The sequence below is a fragment of the Muntiacus reevesi genome, chromosome 3 (assembly GCF_963930625.1).
Source record: "Muntiacus reevesi chromosome 3, mMunRee1.1, whole genome shotgun sequence".
NCBI lineage: Eukaryota > Metazoa > Chordata > Mammalia > Artiodactyla > Cervidae > Muntiacus > Muntiacus reevesi.
In genome coordinates this window covers 182,698,083-182,722,929 of record NC_089251.1, presented here as the reverse complement: position 1 = coordinate 182,722,929, position 24,847 = coordinate 182,698,083, and the positions used below count along the sequence as shown (strand labels likewise).

General features: G+C 40.3%; 1 protein-coding gene across 2 annotated transcripts in view; it reads left to right on the top strand.

Moving 5' to 3' along the window:
• The window catches only part of ARFGEF3 (ARFGEF family member 3), a 175,905-nt gene extending 153,731 nt beyond the window's left edge, over window positions 1-22,174 (top strand). For both annotated transcript variants that reach the window (XM_065931272.1, XM_065931271.1), the window contains 6 exons: window positions 560-674; window positions 1,327-1,429; window positions 1,601-1,732; window positions 4,031-4,152; window positions 11,237-12,455; window positions 14,176-22,174. In XM_065931272.1, the coding sequence (XP_065787344.1) occupies window positions 560-674; window positions 1,327-1,429; window positions 1,601-1,732; window positions 4,031-4,152; window positions 11,237-12,455; window positions 14,176-14,367 (1,883 nt within the window). In that variant the 3' untranslated portion in view covers window positions 14,368-22,174. The remainder of the gene's footprint in view (window positions 1-559; window positions 675-1,326; window positions 1,430-1,600; window positions 1,733-4,030; window positions 4,153-11,236; window positions 12,456-14,175) is intronic.
• Window positions 22,175-24,847: the final 2,673 nt, after the last annotated feature.

Here is a 24,847-nt window from a genome sequence, read left to right as displayed (position 1 = left end):
ACAAGATGTTTTGTTTACTAAGAGCATTTAATTAAATATAGTAATAATTCAACTAGCAACAGTAAGGAATGTTCATTTTATCTTTCCCTTTAAGAATTAACATTTTTTACTACTTAGTATTCAATCTATATAATAGTATCGGAGAAAGCAATGGCAACCCACTCCAGTATTCTTGCCTGGAGAATCCCAGGGACGGCGGAGCCTGGTGGGCTGCCGTCTATGGGGTCACACAGAGTTGGACACGACTGAAGCAACTTAGCAGCAGCATATAATAGTATATGTTCTATTTTGCTTAAATAGATGAATTATATACTTTGAAAAGTCAGCCTCATGCATTTCATCTTGTTATACCTAGAAATGGATGGAACAAGCCAAAACTAGATAAAATTCAAGAAAATCTGTGTTGTAATGGGTGTTTTATTTTGGTTATGGCCATTTTTCTCGTTGTTCTCTTTTCTTGGTATTTCTATGTTGTTCATGCTCAGCCTTCCCTCTTCTGCCATTCGGCCCCTTCCTTCGCCCTCCCATTGAGCGCAGTCTCACTGTGATTTCCCTGTAGACATCAGGTATGAGAGCATGATCAACACCATGCTGAAGGACCTCTTCGAGCTGCTGGTAGCATGTGTAGCCAAGCCCACGGAAACCATCTCCCGAGTGGGCTGCTCCTGTATTAGGTGAGAAAAAGGTTTCCTGACTCTCTACAGGTTTTATTAGGACGTCCAGGGAAATTAAATTCCTTTGTGGTAGCAATCTACTTTCTATAAATAAAAATGACTATGCTACTAATTCTTCATTTCTTTCAATCAGCAAATAGTCATTGTGGAAGTCATTAAACAGGGTGCTCTACTGCCCAGAAAGTGATGTGACCCAGGTCCCTACCCTTAGGGAGCCGGGCAGGAGCTTTTTGTGGTAATAACACTTGGTCAGAGCTCCCTAGGTGGGTGAGCTTCTGATCGGTGGTGACTTTGTAAGCAGAGGAAAAGAACTACAAGTGACAAGGGGGTTTTATCTTGCTATATGTAGAGGAGTAGTGGAAAAATGGGGCTGGAATGGGAAAATCCGTATAGAATATACATATAGTCTTTGCACACAAACCTAAAGTTTAAACACTGGCCTGTTTGTAATGGGGGGTCCATTTTTATATCCAGTGGGTTAGGAAATAGTGTTAGGACAACAGCATACCAGATGGGCAGAGAGCCCAAAACACAATGACAAAAGATAGCAAGTCTTACAGGGAAACTGTAGACTTCATCTAGGCACGCGCTGGGCAGGGCCTGCCTTTCGTGACAGTAAAATGTCTGAATGCAAGGCTTGTCCTCCCGGCAGGTACGTCCTGGTGACGGCGGGCCCCGTGTTCACGGAGGAGATGTGGAGACTGGCCTGCTGCGCCCTGCAAGATGCCTTCTCGGCCACGCTCAAGCCGGTGAAGGTAAGCGCTCAGAGGCGAGGGCAGGGCGCCTGCCTCCTAGAAGGCGGTCTCAGCGGGTGAGGACAAGGTAGCCACGTCAGTACTTCATCCTCGACTCTGCGACACTGTCGGATCCATGGCAGGGCCGGGAGCCGTGCGCACCCAGCAAACGACCGCTGTGTTGCTCCCTAGGACCTGCTGGGCTGCTTCCACAGCGGCACCGAGAGCTTCAGCGGGGAAGGCTGCCAGGTGAGGGTGGCCGCCCCGTCCTCCTCCCCGAGTGCCGAGGCCGAGTACTGGCGCATCCGAGCCATGGCCCAGCAGGTAAGCCGGGGGCGTTTGATCTCAGGGCCTCAGGAAGCTTGAGGTATTGATGGAGGGCCTTCCTGAAGGCTGTGCATCACCACACTGCCTTTCTTTCCCTCGGGGACATAAGCCTCCTGGCTCTGACCAGGGCTGATCTTTACTGGAAACAACTCGAACCCAATCAACAGCATTCAGGTCCCCTCACCATCTCTAGCTTGTTACATCCTCCAGCGTCCTGATCACAAGTCCTCTTCCACCTGGGCACTGCACTCCGTATATAATTTGCTTGCCCTTTTTATAAATATTTACTGCAATAGTGTTGTTCATCCTCGACTGTGAGTGCCTAAGTTAGGATGGCAAACTTGTTTGTTTTTTCCTGTATCTCCCATAAGGAGCATAGAGCTTAACATTCAACTCAAATTTATTAAGCAACCTGTAAATGTGAACAACTCAGTAAAATTAAAATGTGCCTGTCCATGCAGGAATCACCATGCACCAGAGTGACTTTTTCTTCCTGACACATGGCAGAACTCATAAATATTGGTTGTAAGCCAAGCCAGGAGCAGAGAGCATATAGTCTGTATATTTTTCTTGGCAGTCCTAGAGCAGGGCAGATAGAAAGCACTTATTAAATGTTTGTTGGGTCAATGAGTCACAGAAGACCTTACAGCTTTATCATGGGCCACAGATATGCACTCAAAAATTTAAGTGACCTGTCAATCTGCCTCTAAGAAACCCTGCATGGGGCTTTCATCAGTGTGCCTTAATTCATGTATATTCATAACAGTTCTATTCATAATAGCAGAAGAACAAAAATGGACTAAATTCCAAACCACTATTGATTGGCTAAATTCTATCATGAATTAGTAACAGACATATTTGAATTGTGTTTTCCTATGCAGAAGATAATTTGCATATACACGTGTTTAAAATATTAAGCAGTTTTTATAAACGCATATGCACTGGAAAATGAAGTGAGTTGGGGTTTATCTTCAAAAGTTCCCTTTCTCTACAAAATCTATTTAACTTCTTAAGAGAATCTCCCCTCATCACACTGATAACCCAGGATGCGCTGACTATCAATCAGTGTGAAGAACTCAGTCACGTTCACATTCAGAGGAGAAGTCTCTCTTCAGAGCGTGGGACAAGAACCTCACCTTCAGCTTCTCTTTCATCTGCTGAGCACATCCCTCCCTCAGCAGTGAGTCTGACGAGGAACCATAAGGGAAGGCAAGCGGGTGGTGGGCTCCAGAGGGGTGGCTTCTTCAAGTAGGAAACCGTCCCGGCTGGCTAGATGAGGCATTTTCCTATGTGCCCCCAATGGTCTTTTCAACCACATCCTACCACATCGCGAGAAAATGGAATCCTGTTCTGAAATAGATTATTAATGGAGAAGAACAGCTAGTGAATCTTTCATTTCCTAATATTTCTTTCTTCGTCAGTCATAAACCTTCCTCCCATATTCACTCTTCAAACGCAATATTCAATTAAACAAAATTTGGGGCTTCCCTCGTAGCTCAGTTGGTAAAGAATCTGCTTGCAATGCAGGAGACCCAGGTTCGATTCCTGGGCCCAGAAGATTCCCTGGAGAAGGAAATGGCAACCCACTCTAGTATTCTTGCCTGGGAAATCCCATGGACAGAGGAGCCTGGCTGGCTACAGTCCATGGGGTCACAAGAGTCAGACACGACTTAGTGACTAAACCACCACCAATAAAATTTGGAAAGAGAAAGTTCTTTAAAAACACTCATTTTCAAAGGTAAGTCATGAAAGTGGATTAAATAACATCAAATGAATTCATTTAGATCAGAATCCAAGCACTTTCTAAGTCACTTCTCCCAGCATCTAATAGAGTAACATGGCCACATTCACTGTCCTAAAAGGAGAGGTCCCAATTAATTTCCCATTCCTGCATAGGATAGGTGTACCAAACAGACATCTAAACCAGAGAAGATCTCGCGCAAACATAGCCCCTCTCTATTTACTCTTAATTAATATTAAATGACAGTCCTTGCTGTTTGGAACGTAATGACTTGTCATGTGGTAGAAGCAGAATTGTTATTACTATTACTGCCAGCAGGTAACATTTATTGAATATTTACCCTTCTAGTTCTCTTCATGTGTTAATACACTTATTAATTCATTTAACTCAACAAACATACCAAGTAGGAAACCATCACTGACCTCATTTTAGAGGTGAGAAAATGAGTAGAAAGAGGACGCCTCTGGCCGAGGGTCATCCACCCAGCTGATCCCTGGTAGAGGCAGGTCAAGGATTGGTGGCCCTCTGAATTGTACCTTTGTCTACCTGTGCAGGTATTTATGTTGGATACCCAGTGCTCACCAAAGACTCCAAACAACTTCGATCATGCTCAGTCCTGTCAGCTCATTATTGAACTGCCTCCTGATGAGAAGCCAAATGGACACGCCAAGAAAAGGTAAGCAGCTAAACTTCCACAGGGAGAGCATGTACAAACAGGAAAGTTTATTTATTCCCAGCTCTTGGTTTTTTTTTTTTGTTTTTTTTTTCATTTATTTTTATTAGTTGGAGGCTAATTACTTCACAACATTGCAGTGGGTTTTGTCATACACTGACATGAATCAGCCATGGAGTTACATGTATTCATTGTAATTCAGTCTTCAGCCGAGAATGCTGAAAACTGTGGAATCACTTAGCAAAGGTTTTCATACGAAACTTAATTTCCCACATTTCACATGTATTAGCTTGCTAGGACTGCCATAACAAGGTACCGGGTGGCTTAAACAATAGAAATTTAATTTCTCACAGTTCTGGAGGGGAAGTTCAAGATCAAGCTGTTGGCGGTGCTGGTCTCTTTGGAGGCCTCCCTCCTTGACTTCTAGATGAATACCTGCTACCTGTGCCTTTCCTTGGTCTCTCTGTACGTCCAGATTTCCTCTTCCTATAAGGACACCAGTCGTTTGCATTAGGGTCCAGCCTAATGCCCTCAGTTTAACTTAATTGCCTCTTTAAAGATCCTTTTTCCAAGTACATATTCTGTGATATTAGGACTTCTATGAATTTGGAAAGGATACAACTCAGTGTATCTATAGCATCATACATATTATAATCCTTTTTTTCCCCCTGCTTTTTATGGCTGGTTTTTTTTTTTTTAATAATCCTTTTTGAAAAAGTAATTTAAGGCCTGATCCATACTATTTCAGTGAGAAATATTTCTCATGAGCAGTACAGTTGTTAGGATAGAAAAAAGATCTGTGTGTGCCACAAGAAACTTGCCTTTTTAAATACTGTCATCCTGCCTAAAAACCATTGTTCTTAGAGTTCAGGATGAAGCCAGTGACAAAGTTTCCATTCTTAAACTTCTGTGCATGAGGAAACATTCAGGAAGACTGCAGAGCAGGAAACCCAAAATCAAAGCCAGGTCTGGCCAAGTGCAGTACCTATGTCCTTTCCCATTTTACAGAAAGAGTGTGATCTTTTCAGAAGTTACAGCAGTTAATTCAGCAGTTTGATTAAACACCTAATTTGGGTAAAATTTTCTAGGTACTGATTTTTTAGGCAAGCATGTATGGTACATACAAAAGACTATGTGGAAGGTTCGTAAGTTATAGACCATGAATAAAAAGTGAGATAACTAATGAACCTGCCACTGAACTTCAGACGTAGAAGTTTACCAATGTCCCATGTGCTTCGCCCAATTCTACGCCTGCTTCCCTCCACTGCAGGTCACTGACGTACCAAGGCTGTGTACTCCCTTCCACATCTTTAAGCTCTGATCTACTTTTAAAATTTAGTTCTTTGTTTATATTTCCTAGTCCCTTCAGCCAATTATTCCTGCTAAAATAATTTTTGAAGTAAAAGTAGGAGAAAAAGGAGGGAAGGAATAAGCTGAATTCACATTATAAATAAAACATAGAAAAAAAACAGGATCACCTAATATTGCTGCGTTATTGGTTTAAAGGCTTTAACGGGTTAAGATTTAATAGCCAATCACCCCCTCAATGAAATTTCAGCAAAACAGGAAAAGTGTATTAACTTCTTCAGTAGAGACCACAATGCCTGAAAACATTCTCTAAAATTCTTTGAAATATTTTGCATTGTTGGACTGGACTCACTCACAGGGGCAATTCTTAGCATATAAGGTAGTAAACAATGAGTTAGATATAAGAAAAGTTTGTGTATCTGATGGTTAGGTGCCTCCTAAGAGGTCCACATCGAAATCACCCATGGGAGGGAAAAAAAAAATAGATGAACTAAAACCAGATTGTAACATTTAAGAGAAATTTGGGTTTCATTTTTAAGTCATTTTGACATTGACAACCCCATGACATTTAAATAAGCCCCATAATCTTAATTTCAGCTTTATGATGTACTTTTAACTGTGAATCTGTTTATCTCTGCTACTGACATTAGCATGTTTTAAGTCAGCCACTTATTAAGCAGTTCACTCCAAATTACCCTGTCTGGAGGCTTGCTTGCCTGTACACCTTGCTTCAGAAGCAGGAAGGGAAGGTGTAAGTTTCTCCACTTCAAGGTTCCTGTCATAAAGGGTGTGCTGGAGAAAAATTACCTCTTGATTTTTGTTTGCTCCAGATCTGTCTTGTCTCCTGTCAGCATAGATGATGACGACGACTTGCAGATCTATAAAGAGTTATTTCACTGTTTCAATACTTTTCTGAAAGTTTGATCTGTTCAGTATTACTGCTTCTTCCCCATTGCTTTCTTATTGATGCATTATGTGGCTTAAACCTAAGGGGGATTCTCTGTCCTTTTTAACATGTTCAGTTAGAAATTTATATCTTAAAGCATCAAAGGAAATACCTTGGTTGACAGGATGCTTTGACATGGCTTTGATCAACTCTCTCTTTAGGCATTTGCTGGTAAAGGGCTTTGTGTTTCTCAGATCATAGGCAATATTCTCCTGAGCTAGGCTGCTTATACCTTCAGAAGTCTCACTTCAGGAGTCCAGGCTGCCAGTGGAAAGGGGCTGAAGTGTCAGAGCCGTTGCTCCTGGAGACTGTTTCCTCCGGGAGCCTACACTCAGGACTAACCTGGTTTTTCTCACTTTGAGCGTTTCTCTCACCATATACTTGCCCTGGAGCAAGAAGATGAGTAAGGCATTGCCTTGGCCCTTGAAGATTTATGGGGCAGTGGGGAGGCCGGATAACTGACAGGATTTCCCTTAGGGTCCTGGAGTTGCGGGCCTGAAGCACTAGACCAAACTGGTGGCTTTCACAGCTGCTTCTTCAGAAGAGTACATATTCAGGTCTCCTGATAACCTCAGATAACTTACCAAAAGTTACTTCTGTGGCGAGGAAGTTGGGAGGGATTGGGGAATTATTTTTTAATGGGTTCAGAGTTTGTTTGGGATGATGAAAGATGATACAGAAATAGATAGTGGTGATGATTACACAACATTGTATGTGTACTTAATGCCCATGAATTGAACTTTTAAAAATAGTTAAAATAGCAACTTTAGGTTATATACATTTTACCACAAAAAAGTTGCTTAAGTGATTTGTTAGAAGGGGTTATGTGAGTTCTTTGAACTTATTCCATTTTTGCTGAAAATACAATGTTGTCTCTGAGATACCACTATGCAAAAGGCAAAATCAGTCTTTCAAGAATGTATGGGAGGGTTTTTCTTCTTCTTTGCTAGTTAAAATATTTTTCCTACTAGTTATAAAAGTAATTTTTAAATTCATGGTCTAAAAAAAATGGCACAAAGGAACTTATTTACAAAACAGGAAGAGTCACAGATGTAGAAAACAAACTTAGTGTTCCCGGTGGGGAGGGATAAATGGGGAGATTGTTATTAACATATATGCACTACTATATAGCACAACTGTACTCAATACTCTAATGACCTATGTGGAAAAAGAATACTTAAATCCACTCTTTTTTAGATATGTATAACTGATGCACTTGGCTATACACCTGAAACCAACACAACATTATAAATCAACTGTATTCCAATAAAACTTTAAAAAGAATAAAGCAAAAAATATGAACAGATTTATAGCATGAATGAGTTATAATGAGTTGTAATATTATATAATCCAGTTATATAATAACTGGATAATGAGTCTTTATCCAGTTATGAGAATTAGTTTGCAACATGATCTAAGCTAGTTCCATGAAATTCTAAGAGCAATGAAAAGAATGAGAAACCATAAACCCAAAGCCACATTGATGGATTAAAATATTTTCTTAGTACAGGATTCCAACCAAACAAAAGGGGCTGAATCACCAGGTATTTGAGTATTCACTTGTAATGTCACCTTATCAGGTATTTGCCCTGATTAGGAAGTTGTCATGACTGGTGAGTTGCATCTGCTTTTTCAATCAGGAGATCTGGTCGGATGTCTAGAAAGTATTCTCTCTCCCCCACTTCTCCCAAGTGCACATCCAAGGCCCACAAATAAGTCCCACGTCACTGCTGACAGAAAAGGATGCAAGGAAGGAATTAGCCTGTTCTGAGTAAATGATTTCTCCTCTAGGTTTGCTTTAGAATGCTGCAAATTAAATTATCAATTTCTTTCTTTGAAAATGTTAGCCTATAATACCTCTGAAGTTAAACCTTTTCAATGCTTGGATCTCTTCTATCACATGCTGGAAGAAATAAAGCTTTTATACATATGCATCTAAAGCATGAACATTTTTAGTTCTGGAAAACTGGTTTGGTGCCTACTAACCAATTTCAATAAGATTCTAAAACTTTGGGTTTAAAGATGGCAGAGTAGAAGGACGTCAGCTCACCTCTTCCTCCAGAAATCCAAATCACAACTAACTGCTGAACAACCATGGACCAGAAAAACACTGGAACCTGCCAAGAAAGATACCCTGCGTCCAAAGACAAATAAGCTACAAGAAGGCAGTAGGAGGGGCACAATCATGATAAAATCAAATCCCATACACACCAGGTGGGCGACCCGGAAGCCGAAATGGAAACCAGTTGTACCACAGAAGTTCTCCCACAGGAGTAAAAGTTCTGAGCCCCAGAACTGAGACTCCCCAGCCTGGGGGTCTGGCAACAGGAGGATGAACTGATGAGCCCCCAGAAAATCTGGCCTTGAAGACAAGTGGGATTTGATCGCAGGAATTCCACCAGACCGAGGAAAACAGAAACTCCACTCGGAGGGCGCACACGGGGCCTCAAGTGCACAGCAACCAGAGAAAAAAAGCAATGACCTCATATAAGAGAGGGCCAGACTTACCTGCTAGTATTGGAGCCTCTCCTGTGGAGGCGGTCAAGGGGGCAGGTGTGGTTCACTGCAGGGATGTGCACACTTGTGGCAGTCATTCTGGGGGAGTGCTCACTGGTATGAGCCCTCGAGGAAGACGCCAGCTTAGCAGCAAATGTTGAAGGAACTTCTGTAGGCAGAAAAGGCCACAACTAGAATTAAGAAAATTACAAGTGGAAAAGCTCACTGGTAAAGGCAAGCATGCAATAAAGGTAGGAAATCATCCACCCACAAATATGCTATCAAAGTCGACAGTCCTGAGAACAGGAGAGCACAAATGCGTGATAACTGGAAATGCATTCAGAATTAAAACACCAGCAGGGACTTCCCTGATGAATCTGCCTGCCAGTGCAGGGGACACAGGTTCAATCTCTGGTGTGGGAAGATTCCACATGCCGTGGAGATACTGGACTCATGTTCCACAAGTAAGCCTGCCCACCTAGATCCTGTGCTCTGCAACAAGGGAAGCCAAAGATCACTGAAACTCGAGAAAGACCCAATGTAGAAGTAAATAAACTAACATTAAAAAACAACCTAGAGATTTAAAGCAATCCTATGTATGTATAGACTGTTACAGTATCAAAACCTCATGATAACTACAAACCGAAAATCTACAATAGATACAAACACACAAAAGTAAACGGAATCCAAACACGATACTAAATTTAGTGATCAAATCACCAGAGGAGAAAAGAGGAAAGGAAGAAAAAAGATCTACAAGAAGAAACCCAAAACAAGTAACCAAATGGCAATAAGAACACACACATGTGCGTGAGTGCTAAGTCGCTTCAGTCATGTCCAACTCTGTGTGACCCCATGGACTATAGCCTGCCAGGTTCCTCTGTCCATAGGATTCTCCAGGTGAGAATACCGGAGTGAGTTGCCATGCCCTCCTCCAGGGGATCTCCCCAACCCAGGGATCAAACCCAAGTCTCCTGTATCATAGGAGGATTCTTTACCACTGAGCCACTGGGAAGCCCAAGAACATACATATAATTACCTTAAATGTAAAAGGATTAAATGTTCCAGCCAAAAGACATAGTCTGGTTGAATGGATACAAAAACAAGGCTTGTATACATGCTGTCTACAGGAGACCCATTTTAGATCTAGGGACACACACAAAAAGTGAAGGGATAGAACAAAGTATTCCATGCAGATGGAAGTCAAAGCTGGGGTAGCAATACTCATATCAAACAAAATAGACTTTAAAATAAAGACTATTATAAGAGACAAGTAAGGATACTACATAATGATCAGCAGGTCAATGAAAAAGATCTAACAATTGTAAACATATATGCACCCAGCGTAGCAGCTTTACAATACACTCTCACACCCTGACTTTGTACTTTCAGAGGCTACCCCTGAACAAAATAAAATTATGCTTTTGGAGAAAAAAATACTGTGGAATCTTGCAATTAGCTACTTCTTGGCATTCCCTAGATACGAAGGATAATAGAGGTTGTTAGCTCTTAAGCCTATCTTAGTGAAATAAAGACTTCATTCATAGATAGGCAGGAAAAAGTGAGACTGAGGAAAAGTAATGAACTCAAAGGTCGAAGCATAATGTTAACTATAATTTTTCTATTTATTAAAAATGCATCAGCCAATACTTTAAAAATAATAAAAGCCTTGGGTTTGAGGAAAAATGCCAAAGGGTAGACTAAAGGCCAATTAAAATTAGTATGTATCTGTGCGCCTAGTTGCTCAGTCATGTCCAACTCTTTGCAACCCCATGTACTGTAGCCCACCTGTCTATGGAATTTTCCAGGCAAGAATACTAGAGTGAGTTGCCGTTTCCTCCTTCAGGGGATCTTCTGGACCCAGGGATCAAATCCACGTCTCTTGCATGTCCTGAATTGGCAGACAGATTCTTTACCACTGGCGCCACCTGGGAAGCCTGAAATTAATATAACTCAACAGAAATTGTCTTTTCTTGATTTATTTACTACTCACAACTACAAAAGAAAACAGGTTACATACTGTAATTGTGCCTAGGTTAAAAAGTTTTTATAAAATTGCTCTGTTTCCCAAGGCTTGTTGACAATTGTTAACTCAGTGTCATAACATTACTTCTATAGCTCCTAGTTTTGTTTTTTTTTTTTTTGGTCAGGAATTCCATTATTTATGATTAAAGCTGTCATCCTGTAATGTCCTCCAAAAACATGTGTCCTTTTTGAAGAAAGACATTAAAATACAAGTAGCTTGTAACTTTGTCTAGTCATTCTGGTTTTGCTTTAAGGTAACTCATATAAGGCAGCAGGTAACCAATGCCTTTTTTTTTTTTCTTTCATTTGAAGTGTTTCTTTCAGGGAAATTGTGGTGAGTTTACTATCCCATCAAGTGTTACTCCAGAACTTATATGATATCTTATTAGAAGAGTTTGTCAAAGGCCCCTCTCCTGGGGAGGAGAAGATCCAAGGGCCAGAAGCCAAGCTGGCTGGCTTCCTCAGATACATCTCCATGCAGAACTTGGCCGTCATCTTCGACCTCTTGCTGGATTCCTACAGGACGGCCAGAGAGTTTGACACCAGCCCGGGGCTGAAGTGCCTGCTGAAGAAAGTGTCTGGCATCGGGGGCGCTGCCAACCTCTACCGCCAGTCCGCCATGAGTTTCAACATTTATTTCCACGCGCTGGTCTGTGCGGTTCTCAGCAACCAAGAAACCATCACTGCCGAGCAGGTGAAGAAGGTCCTTTTTGAGGACGACGAGAGGAGCACAGACTCGTCCCAGCAGTGTTCATCAGAAGATGAAGACATCTTTGAGGAGACCGCCCAGGTGAGCCCCCCGAGAGGCAAGGAGAAGCGGCAGTGGAGGGCGCGGATGCCCTCGCTCAGCGTGCAGCCCGTCAGCAACGCGGACTGGGTGTGGCTGGTCAAGAGGCTTCACAAGCTGTGCATGGAGCTGTGCAACAACTACATCCAGATGCACCTGGACCTGGAGAACAGCACGGAGGAGGCCCCGCTCTTCAAGAGCGACCCCTTCTTCATCCTTCCCTCCTTCCAGTCCGAGTCCTCCACGCCGTCCACCGGGGGCTTCTCGGGGAAAGACACGCCTTCCGAGGACGACCGCAGTCAGACCCGGGATCCCGCGGGCGAGCCGCTGAGCCTGAGGGCGACCGGCGGGGAGCTGCTGCTGCTGCCGCCAAGCCCCAAGGTGGAGAAGAGGGACCCCAGCCGCAAGAAGGAGTGGTGGGAGAACGCGGGCAACAAAATCTACACCATGGCGGCCGACAAGACCATCTCGAAGCTGATGACCGAGTACAAGAAGAGGAAACAGCAGCACAACCTGCCCGTCTTCCCCAAAGAGGCCAAGGTGGAGAAGAAGGGCGAGGCGCTGGGCGCCAGGGGCCAAGGCTCCCCGCTGCTCCAGCGGCCCCAGCATCTGATGGACCAGGGGCAGATGCGGCACTCCTTCAGCGCCGGCCCGGAGCTGCTGCGCCAGGAGAAGAGGCCCCGCTCGGGCTCCACCGGCAGCTCGCGGAGTGTCTCCACAAGGGACGCGGAAGCCCAGATCCAGGTGGGTCCCGGCGCACCGGAGCATGCAAAGGGCTGCGCCCGGCCATGCAGGAAGGCGGCTAGGTACCAGGGAGCCACCTGTCCCCCTCAGGGAGCACTCAGACACGTCCTGAGCCTCCAGTATATCCTTACGAAACTGAAATCTTATTCTCAGATAATTTCAGAAATTCTTTTTATGGGTTATAACACATACTATCGAGAATTCGGACACCCGCCCCCGTGTAAATAAGATGACTCCAAAGCTTAGAAAATGAATGGACTTTAACTGGCATCGAGTCCTGAGTTTCTCCTTTGAAGTTAGCACTGAAGCAATTCTCTAGTTATGAAAAATTATATAATGGAAAAGGCAAAGTGCATATTATGTGGTTATTCCAATGAATTGTTTTTCTAGCCCATCCTGAGCACAAAATTCTCATTCTTCAGAGTGTTCCTATTCCTTTATATATTTAAAAATTGTAATTCCATGTATGGTATATCCCAAAAATTAGCTTGAGAAGTAAAGAATAGTGGCACCATTTTGATCAGTTTAAGAAAAGAGGAGATGGGAAGAGAGAAATAGAAGGCTCTAGACTTATCGAGGGCCCTTTGGAAATAATCTGGATGTTTATCTTAAATTGTTGGTTTACGTTGCAGGCACAGTAAGTTAGGAGCAATTTGGGCAGGATTCTGTAAGCCTATACAGGAGTGTTTTCCTATAATGAACATAAATTTGAAATTAGTATGCATCTAGCAAGCTACTTGTTTGCACTGACGTATTTTGGACATAGAACTAAACTTCATAATTCAGAATCCACAAAAATTATCTTAAACTAGATTTGAAAAAGTATCCAGATTGAGATGTAAGGTTATTCTTTAACAGATGACATTTTTGACAAATAAATCTTAGTTGCTTTTTCATGTCTTGAAGATTTGCTTATAATGTTAGATGCTATGCTATGCCTGCACGCTTAGTAGTGTCTGACTCTGTGACATTTTGGACTGTAGCCCGCCAGGCTTCTCTGTCCATGGGCAAGAATGCTGGAGTGGGTTGCCATTTCTTTCTCCAGGGGACCTTCCTGACCCAGGGATTGAACCCGCATTTCCTGTGTCTCCTGTGTAGGGGGATTCTTTATCTGCTGAGCCATTGGGGAAGTGCCATAATTTTAGAAGTTATCCTAAATTAAGGCAAAAAGTGAAAGTGTTAATCGCTTAGTCCTGTCTGATTCTTTGCAACCCCATGGACTGTAGCCCACCAGTCTCCTCTGTGCATGGAATTCTCCTGGCCAGAATACTGGAGTGGGTTGCCATTCCCTTCTCCAGGAAATATTCCCAACTCAGGGGTCAAACCTGGGTCTCCTGCATTGCAGGCAAATTCTTTACCATCTGAGCTACCAGGGAAGACCTCTTCCAAGTTTTCTAGGTATTATAGAGGCTATCGATTAAGTGTCTTGTGGCCAATGAAACTCATTATGAGAAGGCAAGAGATTTTTTAAACATCTGAAGAATAAGAATTTTGTACTTTGTAAAAACTGAAAATAAGATATCCCTAATGTTAAATGAGTCTCTGCTACCCTTTATCTATATTAACTTAAGCTGACATTTTATCATAAGCACGTTAAAGTGAAGACTAACTTACTGAAGCTGGAAGCCTGAGAAAACTCATTCCCAGATTAGCCACACGCAAGTGTACACATGAAACCACTGGAGAAGACTGCTCACTTTCTTTAATTCCTTTCTCTTAGGCATGGACCAACATGGTGCTAACAGTCCTCAATCAGATTCAGATCCTCCCAGACCAGACCTTCACAGCCCTCCAGCCAGCAGTGTTTCCCTGCATCAGCCAGCTCACCTGCCACGTGACTGACATCAGAGTTCGCCAGGCTGTGAGAGAGTGGCTCGGTAGAGTGGGCCGTGTCTATGACATCATTATGTAGAAGACCCACCTTCCAGGCTCACGGACAAACACTAGGAGGGTTTAGAGTATGTCTGCCAGTCCAACTGATAGCATTTTCCCCACCACCAGCCCCAGTGTCTCAGAGAACACCCAGTCCGTCCCTAACTAATCAGCACTGGGGCTAATCTGGATATTAAGGTTATACGTGGATGACACGAGTGATACTCTAATTTTGCAGAGCATTTCTGAAGAGTCTACATTCCTTGACACATTTCCAAATCTTATTTTCCAATGCATTTGCCTGTACTGTTATCCCCAAAAATGGGTCACTTTCAAGGACCACTCCTATGAAAACACTACATTGATCCACTGATTATTTTTTAAAATGCAATAGCTAAAGAAATATCTGGTGGTAAGGCAAGCTGATGTACATGCAGACATCTCGTATCAGACATGATTAATTGGAGGAAGAACTATATTATGATTATGAGTTCGGCAGGGAAGAAACAGTTGGAAAAAATGTATTCTCGGGTGTCTGAATCAAGAAAGGGAAGATTCACTTCCTCTGTAAAATATTCCAGAATATTTCAAAATTGTTCCTAAGTTGTCAAGATTTTCTGGTTGGCATTTGCCAACTTCATGTAAGGTACTGTTGTGCCTTCATGTCCCTGCTTCTAAAGGAAGAAAGTCCTTTCCTGGCAGGGTTTTAAGTCTGTGGCATGGAAACCTTCGATGCGTAGTACCCGGTGGTATTGGCTGATACAGTGCCAGATGACTTGACCGGCCACCCTAACGGTCCCACTAGTCTTTGCTTTTGCTCCCAGGCAAGAAATGAACAGGGAAAGCAAAAATGGTGCCTTAGTTCCTCGTTGCACAGACGTTTCTATGCTCCACAATAATCTGAATATAAGGTCTAACATTTGGTTTTTAAGAAAACAAAACAACTCGTTTTATATCAACACGTTTGGAAAAAAGGAACTCAAGAATTCGTCATCCAGTAAGCAGACTTCTCAGGGAAGGGGGCAGGAAGTATGGGGTAGGGGGACAGCTGGAAGGGGTGGAGAAAAAGATGAAGAAACCATTTAAAGTCTGAAAATATTAGACAACAATCATATAAAATTATAGTGTCATTCATATATGCTATAGTCTCAAAATAACATAAAATTACAGGAGAAAAGGTCATAGAATGAAGTTTAGAAAATAAAGTTTTTCAATTTAAAATATTTCTCCTCTCTGGCAAATAGATTGGCCATCTGTTTGAGACCTTTTTACTCAGGCCATTATTTTAAGTGGATATTTATTTTCCTAATTATCACTAAATTAAAAGTTTGGAATCTTTGTCTTATTATTTATAGTATATTTAATATTAAATTATACAAGTGATTGCAATTCCTCAATCAAGCCCACTCATACACATTCTAAAGAGTTAGTTGCTAAGATATATGTCATAATTTTCCCAGCTCCTAATAATTATTGAAAATTTATTATCCCTAAAGCATCAACTCTCCAGTATGGAAGTAAGGATTTAAAACCGACAGCTTTATTCAGTGCTAGTATTTTAAACTTTGTCTTCCATGGGAATATATAACTCTATACAGGTTAAGAGGAAGACAGGGCTCCCTGATTTATTTGGGCATTCTAAAGTAGAAAACCTTATCATTCTCTATGCCATCTAGAGATCACCACAAAATTCAGAAGACATGTTTCCAGTTCCACAAAACACTCCTTGCCTTCAGTTTTTGCTCATTAGACAATAATGCAGGTTTAGAGACAGATGAACAATTTGATCTTAACAGGCAATGACGTTGGGATAGCAGTGAGTTGTGTTCTGTACTTTTGACTTTGTGTATTTTTTAAGTGGAATTCAAAGTTGGATACTTTTTTTTTATTTTAAACAAAAGCCATACACCATGGTTGTTTTGTTTCTTTTTATAGCTTAGCTAAGGTTCATTTCCCGGTGAACCTGTGAGTATTCCGCAAACTATGGGAGTGAGAGAGGAGCTTCAGCAAAGCAGAGTATTAGCAAATTAATTACAAAACATTTATACCTAGCACTTTTTATAAAGTATAAAAGTTCTAAGGAAGCCAGTCTCAATTTATGAATGTCATGTCATAGAAGTTGTTAACTGCTTAGAAATCAGAATTTATTCTCTATCACGGGATCCATGGCACAGTTATGAAAACAAGTTTACCCCACACTATATTCAAACGCTGCTCTAGTACCAGCTTAATTACAGGTCCCAAGAATAAAAGATGCGAGAATGTACATCCATTCTCTACCTACAATTTTGTCAGAGGGTCTCAGTCCCTTTGCATCATCTTTTCTCTAGACCACCCCTAGGCCTACAGTGGTCTTCAGCCCAACTCCATTCCCAGCATGCACTGTGCACCACATCCATGTCGGATTTCAGCTGGAAAGTTAGCTAAGCCACAGTAACACTTTTCAGAGGTATCAGCAGTTTTCAAAAAGGACATTGCTTGATGCAAATAATCTCCAAAGTATAGTACTTCAGGTCCCAGTGAAGTCAGTCAAATCTTCACAGGGGTGGAGAAGAAAAAGAGATAATTAAAAACCCATAGTTGAGTGGTCTCTCCGCAGAGTGCCCCCTCGGTCCATCCCTCTTCCTGGTGTTTCTGCCTTTCCCCATCTCTTTCATCCCCTCCCATGGTCTCCGAAAGACCAAGGTCAAGAAAAGCCTTTGTAGTTTCAATAGCTGTTACCATTTATTTTCAGATCTAAGCAGAATAAGATTTTGCACCTTGCTTTTAATTGCCTGTATTTACTGCCAAAAGTGTGTTACCCTATGGTTGAGATTTATTCTTTTTATAATATTTCAGTAAAGTGTTCATCTTTTCCAAAGTGAAGGGACTTCCCTGGTGGCTCAGACAGTAAAGTGTCTGCCTACAATGCAGGGAGACCCGGGTTCAATCTCTGGGTCAGGAAGATCTCCTGGAGAAGGAAATAGTAACCCACTCCAGTATTCCTGCCTGGAAAATCCCATGGATGGAGAAGCCTGGTAGGCTACAGTTCATGGGGTCACAAAGAGTCGGACACGACTGAGCGACTTCACTCAGTGAAGAAAAGTGCTCATCTTTTCCAAAATGAAGAAGCACTTGTAAAACTCAAGTGCAAAAGAATTCCTGACTGAACAGCCCAGCCAGTTACACCACACTCTACAACAGATTTCTCCTTACCATGGGAGATTTGAGGGAGGGCCAATAAATTGCTCACAGCATCTCTCCTACTTTGTACATCTCCTGATCAGCTTTTACAGATGCTTAGGCTACCTCTTTACACCCTCCTGTCATCTCTCCCCTTATGATTATTTTTCTGCCTTCTCCATCAATACAAAACTAGGACACCTTTTTACCACTTTGAGGCTATTTGACTGACCAACACAGATACTAACATATATCAGCTCAGACTAAATCCAGCATGACAAAATGTTAACATAATTCCATAATACCTTTAAATTGAAACTTCTTGGTACAATGATCACTAGGCTTTGCTATCGTTCTTATTGTTCTAAGGAGATGGCTTATACAAAGTCAGCTGAGAAAATCACATAGCCTTAACTATAAGAAGGTAATGCAATTATGTTAATAGACACTTTTGACTTCCCCAAATACATCACAGTATTGCTCACGTAGGAAAGTTTTCTCAGAAAGAAAAATGCATTCATGTCATCAGTCCCATCAGACTAAGCACATGAAGACCTTTGTTTGGAACTGATAATAGTAGCAAGAGGTTACCAACAGCAGGGGTTGGGGAGATATCACTGAGTACTTCTGAGACTGTGGACCTTAACCTAGATTACCATATTTAACTCCCACAATAACACTGTGAAATCAGTATTGTTGCCCTCCTTTTTTCAGATGAGGATGCAGACCCAGAGAGGTTCAGAAAACTTGTCCAAGATAACTCATAAAGGGTAAAGTTGGTTGCAAAAGAGATGTTTCTGAATTCAAAGGCCAAGGTCTCTCTACAACACCATGTCTAAGTGCACAAACACTTCAGTGTTTCAGGAAATTAACCAGTTAAAATAAGGTGAAGATAGTTTATTGATGTCCCTATATAGAGACATGTTATAGAGATTTTTCAAATAGAATTTAAGAAAGAATAAAATAGTGTTTAGGCATAGTAAGGTCATATATAATATAAAGAAACCAAATCTAAACTTTTAAAGCAGATCCTCAGTGGAAATTTTAAAAACTCACCAAGTTAGGTGGAAATGATGGAATAATATTGTCCATGGCCAGATGTTATACAGAAAAGCATGACAGTCTGTGTCTGGAATGAAAGGATCTGTTGACCTTTTTCAGTTACCATTTAATCACTCAGAATAAAGTGCCCTGTAGCCAACAGTGCCTCTCTACTTCCCTAGGAAGTATGTGGGACTCAATGGTAGGTCATCGTCAAACTTTGGGAATATGCACAAAAAATGACCATTTTTCAAAATGTGCGTTCTCTGAGGAGGAAACAACTAGTCAGACAAGATAGCTTAAAGATTCAGGTACTGTGGGCATCAGGTCACTATCCATAGTAACATACACTGTAACACCTAAATATTCTACTTGCTTCGTAGATAAAGAAACAGGCAAAAGGAAAACCCCAACATATTACATTAAGTGGATGACAGAATTTACATCTGCTTGGGTACCATTTAGGGAAATTTAGTGTGGCCTTAAAAAGCAAATGACTATTTTTAAGCACTTTTTAATTGGATATATGAGCTTATTATATGGTAAGATGTATGAAACTGGGTAAAGAACTCATTTATAATTATGCCTCATCCAAAAAAAAAATGTGTTCTCCTTGTTCACGAGTAGAGCAATCTAGAAAACTTTTGTCTCTGTCTTTCTGTGAGATCCCTTTCCTCTGGCTATATTGTAATATATGTGTTTGATGTGGAAGTAACTAATAACTTAATCAAGATTTTTGATTAAAACACCATCTAGATTCCAAAATACAATGATTACTTCAGGGAAGATAGACCAAAAAAAAAAAAAAATTCATCCCCTGGGATAATGTAAGAGAAACTTACTTGAGAACAATGCCTAATTTCCTTGTAAAGAGGGGCACTACTTATTAACTGAAGAAAAACACACCACTCACACCATACAGAACCTTTCCCCTCTATCTTTGTATAATAATGCAAAGTGGGGGTTGGGTGGGGCCGGGGGCCGGAAAGGAGAGACTAGCTGGCCATATCTTACTGATAAAACTGCAGTCAGCTTCTGCTGAATTCCATCCAACTCTGGTCATTACAGCCGTTTTAACTACCAGGAGTTACTTGTACTATTAATTCCTATCCTAAAGGTTCGAGCAGTGGTTGTCTAGTATCTTATGACTTTACAACAGTACTTGTCAAACTTTAGCACACATCAGAATCACCTGGAGGGTTAAGACACAGATTCCTGGGCCGTGCCCAGAGTATCCAATTCAGTAGGCCTATGGATTTGCATTTTGCATTGATTTTCTAACAGTTTCCAGTTGAGGCCAGTGCTGCTGACCTGGGGACCACACTTTGAGAACCAATGCCTGGAAAAAGTTTCTAACTACTCCCTTTAAGATCAGCCTGACTTATCAAGCACTAGAGAAAAACTGAACTTCCCCTTGGGCAGACAACTTGGACTCTCTACAGCATTCCTGTTCAACCTTCCCAGTTTCCAGGTTTATCATGCCAACAATGGATTTTTACAAGCTAGAAGACAATGAATGTATACGTTCTATGGAACAGTGAGATCAGTGTGAGCTTCTCGTCTTTGTATTTAGAAAACATTAACTCTATGGACAACCTTTTGTATCATGTTGACTTTTTGACTTGTACTGAAGGTGATTTTAAAGTATGTAGTGTTTTAATTTCTTCTGTCCACACAGTTTTGATGAGATGTTTCCATGCTGATTCCATCATAACCTTGGCTCCTGGCTCTAGAAATGTTTGAGTAGTCGCTCCCTTGCCAGTAGTTTTATATCCCTCATCAGTCACCAGAATATCAGCACATCAAGATGGTATCATACTACTTGATGTGCCTTCATCTTTCACTTAACTGTCTGGTGTAAATTAATATTTTAATTTCCTATGTATCTGTAAAGAGTCTACCAACTGGCTTCATGGGAATTTGCAAACTGAACCAATTCCCTTCTGAGTAGCATATGTACCTGTTTTAAGGACTTTATGGTAAATATGTTATGTTCGTGCACATATCTACCCAACCGAGACCATATCTATTATCTCATCTTCCAAATGATGAGAAAAATGTCCAAGTGAATCAGTATGTTTGGGAGTACAGTGAAATCTTAATCATGTTACATATAAATGGGGCCTTAGTTTATCTCCTAACTCTTTATTCACTTAATTCACTTTGGAAATTCTTTTTCTATTAAAAAAAAATAAGAAAAAATATTAAGTACCTTAAAATAATCTCCCTTTTATAAACATATTAATTACACATAATTTTTATTGGTTCAGTAAGTTTCTTTAAAGACTTCTTTTTAAGTATCCTGACATTATTTAAACTGTTATATAAGTGGAAAATAATGACTATATTTACTAGAATTAGATGAGAAAGCATATCAGTGTCAATGATGTCAAGAACTGAAGTTTTTGCCTTGGTAGATGGAAATAATTTGAAGCTTTCCTATTGCAGTTGCATTTCCCATGATAATTTTTGGAAATTATGTGTGCATTTAGTTCTTTTAATAATAACTGATACTGAATTAAATTTTAAAAGTTAATCTCTAGAAATAATTTTTGTCTTACCAACTGGTGCCAAAAAGGGGAGGGAGAAATCTAAAGGCCAGTCTTTTGAACTAACATGTGAAGCATAATTTCTCTTCACATCAGAAGTGCATGGCCCTGACTCCACCAGCCGCCAGTGGCCGCCATGGCTGCCTCATGATCAAGTGCAGGCAACTCTGTCCCTCCCTCTGTCGTCTTTCATCCGATTTTTGTTGGAAGTAGTTCACTCTAATAAAAATTGGTTTCCCACAAAATAGGTAAAGTTGGACAAAGGTTAACGCTTTTGGTATTTTGGGTTTCACTTTGAAACCATGTGGTAGAAATCCCAGGCATGGCATGATCAGGGCGGGAACAAGTGCCCAGAGGGGAAGGCTGGTTTTGTCTGCTTTTGTTTCTTGATTTGTTTTTAGTGGGAGGGGAGAGCCAATAATAAGTTTCTTGCCCTAATCGTGCCGAGAGATGATTTTCCTGCTGTTCTAAGAGGAATAAACTTAGATAAATTATGTTATAATCGGTTCCCCTACTACCATTTCCCACTCTTAAATGTAAAGCCAATGGGTGGTAAGGGTCCTTTTATTCTTTCTTGTATTATGCCAAAGACTAGACTTGTTTTCTTTGAAAATTATAAATTACTGAAGCTTGGTATAGCCATAATGATTTGAGTCAGTATACCATTTTATCCATAGAATGCAAAACTCATCTTTGCAATCCCCTGCACCAGGAGCCTTGAAGCATTTTGTTTACCCCAAAGGACTTGTCAAGGAACTACAGCTTTTGTTTTGCCTTCTTATTCAGTCAGTTGGTCACATTTATTTTTTAAAAAATGAAAACTACTGTCCTTTGTATGTTGGTATAACTATTTGATTTGATATAATCTGTCTGTTGTTTAACAGGTTCCTGTAAGCAAGCTTGCAAGTGTATTTTGTGTACATTTTATCTGAGGTGAAAATGAAAATTCTAAAGAGAAAATATTTTAAAAGATACTGTATTTATGTTGCTTGTGTTGTAGAATAAAGACTCAGATGCATTAAAAAATCTGGTATGTGAAACCATGTTTTTCACCGAATAAATATATCAAAACAATCTATGTAAATATCCTGTTTACAGAATTCTGCTAAATGAACTAGGTTCCTTTCTTTGGCGTTTCATTACTCTGAAGAAACTCTCCCCTCCAACTATAATTTGGAGATAGTCACTGTTGATAATTTGGTGAACACCTAGAAAATACATCTGAAGAAAAAAATGTATATAACATAGTATTATATATAATATACAATACTATATTAAAGAGAGTATGTAGCTATATTTTCCTGAGAATGGATATCAAATTTATATGAGTAGATATTGATGTAGTTTATTTTAAAAAACTAAATGTTACCTTGTTTGTTCATAAACAACCAAATCCCTAAATTAATAGGATATCGTCATTAAAATGTAATATTAAAAAGAAAAAGGCCTTTTTAACTTTTAATAGCCACTTTTAACTTCATTATCTTATTGGATTGCAGTTTTTAAAATGACTCTTTCAAAAGCCTATTAAGAGCATAAGTCTAGGAATCATCATACCCAAATTGTAGAAAACAGCAATTTGGCCACTAGAGGGATCAAAGCCGTACAAAATGGATGGAATCTGTGTATATGACCTTATTAAGTCATGATTCTATCATTCTGTCTCACACACTGGTAATCTCAGTTGTACTCAGTCCCTTCCATTGTATGAACAAAATAAAACTAAAATAGACAGTAACATACTTTACATAAGGACAACACCAACAAGGGACCAGCCATGTTCATAGAGAGCTGCGGCAGCGTAGAGCAGCTCTTGGGACTCAGCCAGAAAAGCTGAGGTCACATGCTAAGCTTTGCCCCTTCCTGGGAGTAGGAAGACCAGACAACACTTTTGTACAGAGCTCAAGGTTCCTACTCCATAAAAGGAATATAAATCTCAACAGGCTGTTTCAAGATAAAAACTCCAGTGCTGCAGTGCTTTATAAATGCTAATGCCTAATAAATGCTAACTATTATGTGTTAGAGAATAACCCGTTTCATAACTAACCCCACTATTTTGCAAGATGATTTTATACTTGAGATCTAGTGTGTACATATTCTTGACATTCACATCCATGAGTGTCCTACAGCACAGAAAGCTTAATGTCTTGTACCAGTCTTATATGAGGTCAGCAGCTCATACGCAGATCCCTTTAACTGAACATTTTAGAAATAAATTCGAGATCAAAACCAATTTTTCCGTTATTAATATCCAGCAATAAATACAATATGTGCATAAATCTATATGTATTTCTTTAGAGACTGGATATGCTTCAACTATGTGGCTTATGACCAAAACTTCTGTTATGATTTAACTTTGATAAATATTTCATTTCACTCATCAGAAAATTCACTTTCCCATCCAGCCTAAAGATAGATTCAGTACAGAAGTGAAAATAAAATTGAAGTCTAATGCAATATTGTGCCTTTAAATATTGACCAACATTCCTATTCTCTCAAGCCTTTGGAAGAGCACTCTAAGCATGCCTTTTATCTCTGCTTTGTTTTTACCATATTTCAAGATTCCTAGTTACAACATCCAATCATTTGTGCCCTGAGTCTGCCCTGCTAACTTAATCTGGTTGCACAAAATGTTTGGTTGTCAGAGAAACAAACTATCCAATTTAATGATCTCATCCAAATTCAGAGATGGTGCTGGCATAATTAAATTCCAGAGAAATTTATAGCATTTTCTAAATCACAAAAAAGTACTATTTCAACATGAAGGGATCAGATTTATAACAGTTTATAGCAGAGAATTCAAATATTAAACTTTAATTGATTTTTTTTTCATTTATTTTTATTAGTTGGAGGCTAATTACTTTACAATATTGTAGTGGTTTTTGTCATACATTGACATGAATCAGCCATGGATTTACATGACCCAGCAATCCCACTTCTGGGCATACACACTGAGGAAACTTTAATTGATTTTAATATGGTTTTACCAATACATTATTTGCTATATTGAGCTATTCTTGTAACTAGTGCAAATGATATAATGAAGTAAAACAACATCCTTTTGCCATTCTCTCCAGCAGAGAATAATCTTAAAATAAGTTAGATGTTAAATATTGTAAATACAGAAGCCTCCAGTATAATTCAACTTGAAAAAGTAGGTATTGAAGTTAATTTACCAATTATAAAGGAACAGATACTATTGGATATACTGGAGTTAACAGTTTAATAGTCTAAGGTTTGTTTTAATCAGTTCCTGAGATGGCTATCGAATCAGTAAATACTAATGGATTTTCTAATGTAACAATGAATTATAAAAATAGCATTCTTCTCAAACCCTACATAGATTTATTTTCGAAGTAGAAGAAATATATCATTACAAACCACTCATATCAAAGTTATTTAGAAATAGATTTCTTGGGAAACTGGGCATAGCTGACATCTGTTCAGAATCTATTCAAGTAGATAGTTGGTTCAGGGGTCAGTGTTTCAGGGGAGGGCAAGGCAATGATGGGGCTGAATGACCAAACTGCCTGTGAGATTCTTGGAGGGAGGGAGGGAGAGATGAGGAGGAAGGGAGAGATGACATTTCATTTGGGTTGTGAGGGAAGGGTGTCATGGAAAGGAAGAGGGTAGACAAATTCTCTAAGGGAAAACCATGAGGGAAAAGAATTCCCTCCTCTTTGACTAGAGCTGAATTCCCTGGGCTAGAAGAAAGAGGAAGAAGGGGCTTAGCAGCAGACAGGCTTTAGGTCAGGGAGGGCCTCTGCA